The sequence below is a fragment of the Apteryx mantelli genome, chromosome 22 (genome assembly GCF_036417845.1).
Source record: "Apteryx mantelli isolate bAptMan1 chromosome 22, bAptMan1.hap1, whole genome shotgun sequence".
Taxonomy (NCBI): domain Eukaryota; kingdom Metazoa; phylum Chordata; class Aves; order Apterygiformes; family Apterygidae; genus Apteryx; species Apteryx mantelli.
Window position 1 is genome coordinate 13,359,128 of NC_089999.1, and position 10,964 is coordinate 13,370,091.

General features: G+C 54.6%; 1 protein-coding gene across 4 annotated transcripts; it reads right to left on the reverse strand.

The window, feature by feature from the left end:
* Positions 1 to 713: 713 nt before the first annotated feature.
* DYNLL2 (dynein light chain LC8-type 2) lies at positions 714 to 8,032 on the reverse strand. 4 transcript variants are annotated; one of them, XM_067309640.1, is made up of 3 exons: positions 7,895 to 8,032; positions 4,364 to 4,502; positions 714 to 2,619 (listed from the first exon to the last, which is right to left on the reverse strand). In XM_067309640.1, exons 2-3 carry the CDS (start codon positions 4,493 to 4,495, stop codon positions 2,482 to 2,484), a joined length of 270 nt encoding a protein of 89 aa, XP_067165741.1. In that variant the 5' UTR covers positions 4,496 to 4,502; positions 7,895 to 8,032; the 3' UTR covers positions 714 to 2,481. The 4 variants fall into 4 exon arrangements, with proteins under 4 accessions (XP_067165741.1, XP_067165743.1, XP_067165742.1 ...); XM_067309642.1 differs by having other exon boundaries at positions 8,000 to 8,022; XM_067309641.1 differs by lacking the exon at positions 7,895 to 8,032 and adding an exon at positions 7,021 to 7,101.
* Between the last annotated feature and the right edge of the window lie 2,932 nt (positions 8,033 to 10,964).

Sequence of the window (10,964 nt, forward strand, 5' to 3'; positions counted from 1 at the left end):
TTTTGTCTACAGCTCAGTCCCCCCCTTATTTCCCATGCTGAGATGTTGCTGTCCTGCTACATGGTTATTGCACTACCATAGTTAAGAGCCCACAACAGCTTTTCCAAAATATCAGGGGGGCTAGAAATCCACAATAAAGTTGTGTCAAGAGCAAGCTAGAGACCCAAGGGGGTTGGTTTGTTTAAGGACAAGTCCACCTCCCCTGGGGAAGGTGTGTGTGGGGTAATTAAACACACGAGCTCCAGGCAACTAGGAACTGTGTTTCAGAATCTCACCTTTTTTTTTTTTTTAAACCAAGCTCAGGGAGGAAGCACAAAGGGGCAATCTACTTTCCTGCAAAGCAGGAAAGACCTTTGAGCACGTAAAGGAGCCAGGACCTTAGCCACTATAGTAAGGGGAGTTTTTCTGAAGTCATTAGGAGGCTAGCCCTAATGCCTTCATATCTAGGTTACTTGGCACAAAAGCATCCCATTAGGGTTGCAGTAGGATAACTCACCCCAGGATCCATCCTTCTGGTTTGGTGTTTGAGCCAAGCTGGAGGTCAGCACCAGCACAGATGGGACACAAACGCTGTTCAGGTTGAGTTTCTCCCCCTCTATGAACCTGCCTCCTTTGGATCAGCAGCATCATCCAGGCCAAAGAACTTGCAGCTCGCTTACTCTGGACAAATGTTTTTTGCTTTGGACAGCTAGCAATGAAGAAACTAGAGGCTGTTGAAATGTGTCAATTCACCTTTAATGTTTGAAAAAAATAAATGGTATTTGAGCCATTGCAGTTATGAAGGGAACATATCTTGCTCCACAACAGACTGTGAACAGGTTCACATTAGACTCATGCTTGGAAAAAAAAAACAAAATGAACCCAAAACAATCCTTTCAGATCAAGAGTGGAGTTCTGAATAGACAAGACCACAAGGGTGCCCCAGACAGTCCAAGGCACATTACCCCCAGTGCAGACATTTCCATCAACATGAAGTTATGACAGCTACATTCTTTCTAGATACAACATGATTCTATCAATATTACAAAATTAGGCATACTTTGGATTTTGCACAGAGACAAGGACTTTTACTTCAGGAAGTAGTCAACCTGGGTCATCAAGTCATTTCACAATGAATAGCTCCCTCACTCTGCCCTTTCCCCCCAGTAGTGATTAAAAGCAATGGCTTGTTACCAACACCACAAGTTCATCCCAGAGACATGAGTCAGGCTCACCAGCCAAATGATTGTCTATGTATTAGTTAACAAACCAATAAATAGACCTTACTGCAAGCACCAGACATTTACTTAGCCATCACACAGCATTTTTGTCCTTCAGGATTTCTCCCACCCAGATAAAATAACTTCCTGCAGTTTAATCCAAGAATCAGTACGTACTAAGACAACATCACTGCTGAACCTATTGGAGACCAAGACATTTTCTCTGCCTTTGAAGCAGATGTCACATGAGTTTCCTTCACACAAACATCACATGTAAATTTAACTTCTTGGTACTGTGCTTTAAGAACAAAAGCAGATATCAGAACATGGAGGACAGTCCTCCAGAAATAGCTTATCAGCTACAGAAAATAAAAGGAGACAGTGGCCACTTACAAGTCTTCCACATGACTAGCTTGCTTTAAGGAGAGCATCAAGTTAAGGCAGTGTTGAGACAACTGGCTAAGAATATGCCAAATAAAGCTGTTGTCAGTAGTCACCAATTTGATAGCCTAGTCCATTTGGGGGATGGGCCACATGGCCAGCCTTAGATCTTAGCAGCAAGGTCTAAAGACTTCAGCCACAGCATGCTGCTTTCTGCTCCACACCAGCAACTCAAAGGGGATGTTTGTTGAAGTCTTCTAGACCAAGCTGAGTTGCTTACAAGTCTAGCTCAGTATGTTTCAGCAGAGCCAAAAATACAGTGATGGGCACTGAAAAAAGAACACTGAGGGTGCCAGCTGCGAGTGTTTATCACAGTCCAAGGTGGAGTTCAACTTTTAGATGAAAACCCCATTAACAAGAGCCACCCTACCAACTTTCAGGGAAGGTCTAAGTACCTGCACTGAGGTTACTGGGAGAGCCAGCTCTCTACAGTCTGCAGGGTGGGTAGAGGCTCACACTGGCATGGCTCCTCATTTCAAGAGTAACAGTCTAAAAACTTGATAAGGAAGTCAACAGGGTCTTTTTTGGTCTGCCCAAAGAAGTTTTCCCAGCGTCAAAGAAGGAATTACCACTGAGGGAGCTGTTGTGGAATAGTTTTATTTCTTCCCACGTAAAGGCCATTGTTTAAGCATTTACAGGTTTTCCTAGTGCAATACAACCAAAAAAGCAGTAACAAAAAATGCCGCCTTCTTCCCAGGCAACTAAACAGAAGTAGATTTTTACTGCAACATATACACATTAAATATAGTATACAGTCCATGCAGCGGCATAGCCATGTTAAAGGGAGTCGTGGCTTCAGCCATCAGTGCATTACAGTCCAAATTTCACTTGCTCCTACTTCCTATCCAGACTTGAAGAGAAGAATTGCAACCTGACCCAAGTAAAAATAGATGAAGTGCTTTGTCTCGTGTGTTACATAGCTGCCAAAGTTTCTGCCAACAATGCAGTGCCAAGTTGGGTTGTATTTCTTGTCAAATTCCTGAAGAAACAGAGAATAGAGGCGTTAAGGCCAAGAAAGCCCACATGAAAATAGTTCTAAGCACAGATTCTTAGCTGGTTCTGTTCATACACTAATGCTTCTCCTCCCACCCGCAGCGTCTTTAGATTCCCCATTGCAAGACACTATTGTATTAAGGGAGGTCCTGACTGAGACAAGCTAGACCTCTGCACTGGATTGTTTGAGTGATCTGCTACAAGTAAATCATCTCTTAAGACTTTGCACACACACCAGCCCTGGGCAGAAAGAGCAGATTTAAGAGCTCTCCTTGGTAAAGTGCTATTCAAGCCATGCATGTAGGCTAGCTCAAGGGAACATTTCTCCTCTCCCATTCCAAGCCCACTCACAAAAAAATAAAAAAAGATTTTGGCATGTCTGCTCTAGCAAGGCATTTGAGCTTAAAGGTCACCTAAAAAAGGAAGTCTGGCTTCTACTGTTTAGGACCCTTCTCCTTCACAAAGGAGAAAGAATCTGCAGCAAGAACGAGCAGGCAAATTCATAGGCCAGACAGCATGTGAAGACCTAAGAGAGGTCAGAGGTGAGCAAGCTGAATGCTGGCTTAGTCTTTTCTTTTTTGGCAGGGAGAACAGAAGGGTTAAAGACCATTTTCCTCCCTCTAATTGATACACATCTCCCAAGAATACCCTTCCCACCCCTGAGACACAGCCAGAAGAACAGACTCAACATCAAAGATTAAATCAAGTGTTAGTCCTCACACAGCAGCAAGTCAGTTTAAGCTCTTTGCAGGTAGCCTTTGAAGTAAGGAAAAGCTTTCTTGCCAGGGCATGAAGGTGCATCAAATTATTGCTTCCCTCCTCCCAACACACACTCTTAGGAAATAAAGCCAAACTTTTGGAAGTCTTTTGCTGCATTCACTGTATAGGCTGCACTGCCCCAAGCACTTTGAGATAAGTCTTGCCTCATCAGATCAAAGTGATCTGGGAAGTTATAAGACACCTTTGAATCCTTTATATTCAAGCTTAGATTACAAGCAAGACTCAAACTAGCCCAGGTGCCAGGACTGCATGACCTAGGTAATCACATTTTCCTCCCTCAAAAGCACTTTGCCTGACCACAGGGAGAAGTGGCTACACAGAGGGAACCGACAACTCCCCAGACACTATCAAGCATGTGACTGAAGCCGGTGGCCTCCTGTAAACAGGCACCTCCTTGTGAGTCAGGACAACTTGCACTGCTTTTAAAGCAGCATCTCCACACAATCCTGCTGGCTAACACAAGACCCCATCCTCCTCCATACCCACCCACCACAATGACAGAAACATGGCGGAACAGAACTACACATGCACAGCTGCGTTTAGCCCAGGCTAGGCAGCACACCCACTTCGGAGTGAAACTTCAGAGTAATCCCACCCCTGCACTGTTACTGCAAGTCAAGTTTAAGCAGCAGCATCTGTGGAACAAGTCCTAACAAGCAACTGCAGCCAGCTCTTTCTAGGCTGGCAAATCCAGAGGGACAGCAGTCATGCCATTCACTCAGAGCCTGCCAGAGCAACAGACCAGGCCCCACTCTGCCATAGCTTTCCTCTGACCTTGTAGAAGTCACTCCATACTCTTGGCAATAGTAGTAAAGCAGCAAAAAAAGCATTTTCTCCCTCCAAACAGGGAGCTATGAAGTCTCAGACAGACACTCAGACCCATGACAGGCACACATACAGAAGTGCTTCAGTAAGTCTCAGCCAGAGCAGCCCCCTGTCCCCTTCGTTACCTTCTTTATGTATGCTGCAATGTCCTTTTCTATGTTGTACTTCTCCATTGCCTGTGTAGCACAGTCTACAGCATCCTGCTGCATGTCCTCGGACATGTCCGCATTCTTGATCACAGCCTTTCTGTCAGACATTGTGAACCTAAGGCAGAACATAGATTCCTTTAATCTCTTCCCAAGAGAGGAGAGTTCTCCAGTGCATCAGAGGTTGTCCTTTCTATGGCAGGCTGTGTCACAAGCTAACACTACAAAACCCCTATTGTACCCCGAGCGAGGTTTTCAGGGCAGCCTACAGTAGTCCCAGATGAGGGTTCTCCTTACAGCTGGAACACTGTGGCACTGGCACAGCCTGGAGGTTAGACCAGAGAGTCCAACACCACCACCTGCATTAAACACATGCAGAAAAAGCTTACTGGGTGGGAGGAGACAGGATCCGCAGAGAGACACAGCCCTCCTGTACTTCAATAAACTACAGCCAAGTTTGCCTTCCAGGTGCACCAGCCTCATCTGTTCAGAACCTTGCAAGCAAGAGACCCCAGACTGCCTGTCTCCAACACCAAGGCTCAGGAAGCATGTTAAACAGCAGCAATGCTTTTATTTCACCCCATGCTAAGAGTTGCAGTTATGTTGCTAGTTCAGCCTAGAATGAGAGCTCTTCCACATCCAGCCTGTCATTCCCTCACTTCACCACTGGTTTGCCACTGAAATCTAGACTTCAGCAGTTCACATGGAACAAAGCAGGTCTGAGAAGCCAGGAACAGGTTAACACCACGCTGCAGCCTAGGCACACAGGCAAGGGGAAGGAAGCCCCACCACAGAGCTGGCACAGCCAGGGCCCTAGGAAATGGCCTCCAGTTTTCCTCCCTCTGCACATGAGCCACAACACAGGTCCTGGAAAACAGCGTGCCAGTACTGCACATCCTTTAAGAAACCAGGAAGTGGCACATTTGAGCTAAGCATTTAACTACCTCACAGGGTGAAGGGGGCTAAGGTGTTTTGTACCAGTCAGTGTGGAGCTGTTTACATGCAGGTCTTCCATGGCCTTTTCAGGGAGGTGTTCAGCACTGGGAAGTTTCCCATGCAGTTCATATTGCCACAGCAAGTGGGTTACTTTGCAATCCCAGCCCTGCTTCCAGCAAAGGTCCCAAATGCATGCACTAGCAAAGCAGCCCTCTGCAGTCCTACTGCTGGCCAGCATGCTCCAACCCCCACTTAGGACACCAGGCCTGTTGCTCCCAAACCCCACAAGGCCCAGCCAGCAAGGCACATGTTATCTGGGGGGCCTAATCAGGGAAAGAAGGCCTGGGCTGAGAAGGACCACTGCTGGTCACCTTGGCAGCAGTACTTGCCAGAGTACATTAAAACTGTGAGACTAAGCCTTTTCATGGCAAAGAGTGCCTCCAATTAAGCTTGGAGAGCACCATTAAGTTTACTAAACTCTTCTACAGTGCTGCAAGTCTTGAGCTATACTACCAAAGATGTTTTGAAGTAGTGAAACTACACATTTTTAGCTCCACTGATGAGTGGAGAAAATCTGCTGCAATGATTGCTTCCTGGAACAGTCCCAGAAAACTGAAGGAGTAGCTTTGTTACAGCAATTAAATGAGCCTGCTAACCAGAGAAAGAGAATCCAGTTACATAATTGCAACCCTATGATTACAATACTTCAATTCTTTACTCTGCCTGCAGTTGAAGACTTCAATTGCGACCTTAATTTATACATTTTAGATACAATGTTTAATAGAGCACTGCTATTAGCATACACTAATAACATCAGGAAGAATGACAGAAACTGAGCTCAAATGCCAATAGAGAGCACATGCCTCTATCACAGCTCTGAGGAAAACATTTCCAGTCAGTTTGTTTCCTTCTGTGCTGTGATTTAAACCAGTGGGTTTTAGCCTATGGCCCAGAAACAACCCTGGCAGGGCAAAACATAATGAAGAAAAGCCAAATCAACTGCCTCTGGATTTAGATTCACTACCCAGAAGACTGGTTTCCTTCAGAGAAAATCTTCTGGGGGTCCAGGGCACAGCAAAAGGAAAGCAGCAGAAATTCACTTTGGGGTCATTTTTTCTAGGAAAGCCTCTTTAGGAAGAAAAGAGGGTGTTTTTGAGGTCTCAAGCACATCAGGCCTTTACATGCCCCTGCTATATACTGAGTTCAGAGGGCATTTACCATTACACAGCCAGTCATCAAGCAACCTGCAGAAAGCATTTTGCTTCTTTGTTGTTTAGGCCAGGGGCATTTCAGCGCAGGCCCACACCACCAAGGCCCAACAGTATGAGAGGAGAAAAATGATTATCCATCACTAGATCTGCAAGTGCCGGCCAGCCTGCCCTCCCCAGCACCGCACTGCTCCAGGGCAGAGTGGCCTTTGCAGGCCTGCCATGACAGGGGCTGGCTGGCGGCTGCAGCTTGCGCTGCTGGAAGGAGGGTCCCTGCGCCTGCTACGGCTCCCATGTGCCACCCCTTACGCTGACCCGCAGACCACAGAGAGGGGCCCCAGCCCTGACTCAGCCCCCATGCTGTTAGAGGCGCTCCCCCTGCAAGGCAGCCCAGCACTGCCAAGCACACACCTAATCCCCGAACCGCAAGCCACGGTCGGCCCTCAGGGTCTTGCCACCCAAGCCCAGCCCTGTATGGGGAAATGGCAGCACCTGCTCCAGAGCAGCAGAAGCACAGCTCCAGCACCCAACCCTCCCCTCCAGGGTAGGATGAGGCCTGGTTGGGGGGGGGGAATACAGTCCCAGCAATCACTCCTTCACCCAGCTCAGGGCAGGATGGGGCCTTAAAAGAAAAAGAGAAGGACGCAGCCCCTGCACCACCCCCGGGGCAGGATGAACCCTTGGGTGTAAGGCACAGCCCAGCACTCACCCCCTCCCCCACCAGGGCAGGGGGGGCCTTAGGAAAGGGGTAAGGCACAGCCTAGCACTCACCCCCTCCCCCACCAGGGCAGGGGGGGCCTTAGGAAAGGGGTAAGGCACAGCCTAGCACTCACCCCCTCCCCCACCAGGGCAGGGGGGGCCTTAGGAAAGGGGTAAGGCACAGCCTAGCACTCATCCCCTCCCCCACCAGGGCAGCGGGGGGGGGGGGGGGGGAGGCGCCTCGGGAAGGGAGGAGGCACAGCCCAGCACCCACCCCTTACCCCCGGCAGGAGCGGGGTGAGGCACAAGCCCAGCGCTCGCTCCTTCCCTCAGCAGGGCAGCAGGCCCCGGAGACGCTCCCAGGAGCCAGGCGCATGTGCAGGCTGGAGGAACGCGTGACCTTCACCGGGGAAGCTCCAGGGGCGCCCGGGGCGGCGGTGACCTTGCCCGGAGCGGGGCCGGTAACGCCCGGCGGCGGCGAGGCCACCGGGGCAGGGCGAAGCCCGAGCGGGGCCGTCAGCGCAGGGCAGAGCCGCCCGCAGCCGCGACCCCCCCCTCCTTGCTCCCCCCCCGCCCGGGGCGGCCCCGCCGCCGCCTCAGGCACGGAGCGGCCGGCGCCAGGAGCGGCGCGGCGCCCCGAGGCCGCGGCGCGGCGGGCGTCGCTCACCTTCACAGTGACAGGGCCACCCCGGGAGGGCGAGGCACGGCACCGAGGAGGAAAAGGAGGAGGAGGAGGAGGAGGAGGCCCGGACCCGCGCACCGCGCCGCTCGCCTCAGCCTGCTCCGCTCCGCTCCGTGCGCCGCGCCAAGCGCTCTGCGCCGCGCCGCCGCGCCGCGCTCAAATACCGCCCCGCCCGCTGCGGCGCGCGGCCCGCCGCGCCCCCATTGGCTGCGCCGCGACGACCGCCGCGCCCCCATTGGCTGCGCCGCGGCGCGGCCCGCCGCCCCGGCCCGTCCGCCCGCGCTGCTCTGCCTACATCCTGTTTCATCCCAGAATGCCGCGCGGCGGCGCGGGGCGGGGCGGCGCGGGGCGGGGGCGGGGCGGCGCCGGGGGGGGGCGGGGGCCCCCCGCTGCCCTGAGGGGCCGCGCCGTGGGGAGGGGGGGGGCCACTGCCTGGGGCCTGGTCCCGGGGGGCCTCGTCCCCTGGGGGCACTGCCAGGGGGGCTGACCCCCCGGGGGGGCCTGATCCCTCGGGGGACATCGCCCTGGGGGCCCTGATCCCTTTGGGAGGGGGGGTCCTGATCCCCCTGGGGGGCACCGCCTTGTGGGGGTCTGGTCTCCTGGGGGGGCCCCCATCCCCTGGGGGGCACAGCCTGGGGGGGCCCTCATCCCTCGGGGGGGGGGTGATCCTTTGGGGGGAGGCTCTGATCCCTCTGGGGACGTGGCCTTGGGGACCCTGATCCCCTGGGGGAGCACTGTCTTAGGGGGGGTCTGGTCACCTGGGGGGCTGATCCCTTGGGGGGGGTGCTGATCCCCTGGGGGGGCCCTTATCCCTCTGGGGCTGCTGCCTTGGGGGCCCCGATCCCTCATGGGGGTGGCCTTATCCCCTGGGGGGGTCTGATGCCTCTGGGGAACATTGCTTTGGGGACCCTAATCCCTTTGGCAAGGCCCAGATCCCCTGGGAGCACTGTTTTTGTGGGGGGGGGCTGATCGCCTGGGGGGTCCCCACTGCCTGGGGGGGCTCCCTGATTGCCTGGGGGGGCCCTGGTGCCTGGGGGGAGGCCTGCTCCCCCAGTGTCCCTGATCTCCTGTGGGGGCCCCCACTGATTTGGGGGGCCCTGATCCCCTGTGAGTGGCCCTGCTGCCTTTTTTTTTGGGGGGGGGGGTTTCTGCATCCCTGGTGTCCCTTGGAGGTCCCTGCTGCCCCCTGGGGGGGGGGCCTTGCTTCATGGGGGGGCCCTGCTCCCGGAACCCTGCCTGCTCTCCCTGCTGGGGATCCCGCTGGGGAGGAGGGCAGGGCGGGGGGGGGGACAGACCTGCACGGCTCAGCCGTGGTGCCCAGGGCTCCCCGCACCCCCCCTTGGTTGCCCGAGGTGGCTGGAGCCCGGGCAGAGCGCGGCACCTCTTCCAGGCGCTAATAATAGGGCAGCGTTTAAAGCAGAGGGGGCCTCTGCGGGATCAGGATTATATTCCCAGCTCCGTAAAAGGTGCCCGGGGCATCTTCGTGGCACGTGCAAGGGTTTGCTGCCGCGACGCTGCGCACCGAGCGGCTGCGCTCCCCGCCCCGGCCGCCGCTGCGTTTCGGCAGCCCTGGTGCGCCCAACTCCGGGTCTCGCACGTGGATCGGTGCCAGCAGATTCCTGCCATCATGTGAGACCTTCCTGAGTCCAGAGATCCGTTTGCAGGCCAGGGACTGCTGTGTGCAAAGTGTTCCTGCAAAGACAGCTCACCTTAAGGGTAAAAACCAGTTCTGTCAGCGTTGATTAATTGCGACTTTGCGCTTCTACTGTGTCTTCCACCTGAGATCTTCAAGTGCATTATGGTCGTTGATTAATTGAGCCTGGCGATACCCTCCTGAGGTTACCAGCGTTATTGCAGCTTCTCCTATTTACAGCCGAGCAAACTGAGGCAACGGGAGCGAGCGACCTGTGAAAGGCCACCGAGGAGGTCAGGGGCCCCGTTAGGAGTAAAACCAGGTCATATAGCTCCTCCGCCTCGTGACACGATACCGGGGAAAGCATCTCCAAGATAAAAGCAGTTCCAGAGCCGCCACCACGCAACCGAGGGGGCCCCCTCCCAGCTGCCAGCGTCCCCTGTCCTTGCCCCACTGTGCCCCATAGCTTGCTCTGGCATGGGGGGTATCTCATTTCCCGAGTTTTTCCAGCTTTCAAACTGGAAGCAGAGCTTGGGAATGCCGAACAAGGGTGGGGAGGAAGAGCATCTTTCGCCAAAACACCAGCTGGAGCCACGGCTTGCCCCTGGGGGCTCCTCAGCTGAGCCCCACCAGGTCCAGCCCTGCTTCGCGTGGAGCTGCACCGGCTCCCAGAGGTGACGCGCAGCCTTTCGAGCAGCTTCATCGTGCATTCGCCTCGAGAGCTTGTCTCCAGCACGTAGTGCTTAAATTGGCTGCAACGCCAGCGGGCACGGGAAATCTGTGACGTTTCGGAGGTGAGGGACAGGGAGAGGAAGCCGGGACGGGAGGTCCCTTGGCCACGCTGATGGCCTGGGCGGACAGGCTGAGGAGGATGGCAGTACCTCACATCTCGTAGCAAAAGGGTCTTTTTGCTCCCCACCTCCCCAGCAAAGGTGCGGGTGTCGTCTCCGGTAGCAGGCTGGAGCAGCACGCAAGGGGCAGGAGGACTACGCCACGCCAGGCTCCTAATGTTTCACGTGTACGTGAAAGCCAAGTTAAGGACAAAGGGGAGAACAAAACCTCTCTGTCCATCCCCGAGGCCGGGGAAAGGCCTGATTCAGCACTGCGATACCCCAGTTTTGTGTTACTGCTTTCGCCAGCGTGAAGCGGTGGCAAAGCTCCGTGTTAGCAGCTCCGCGGCCCCCGGTCCCTGGGGGCGGGTTGCAGCGCTGACTGTCCCGTCCTGTGCACGGTGCTGCAGGGTCCCGGGGCGCCCGCGGCCGGGGGGGGGCACCTGGCCCTGAAGCCGCTGTCGTCCACGGCGTGGAGGCCGCGAACCGTGGGAAAAGGCGAAGGGGACTCGCGCCCCAAGCCAGCTCGCGTTGCCCTTGCTGCGTTTCACGTGAGCAGAGGTGCCGAGCAGCCCTTCGCGAAAGGCGCTTG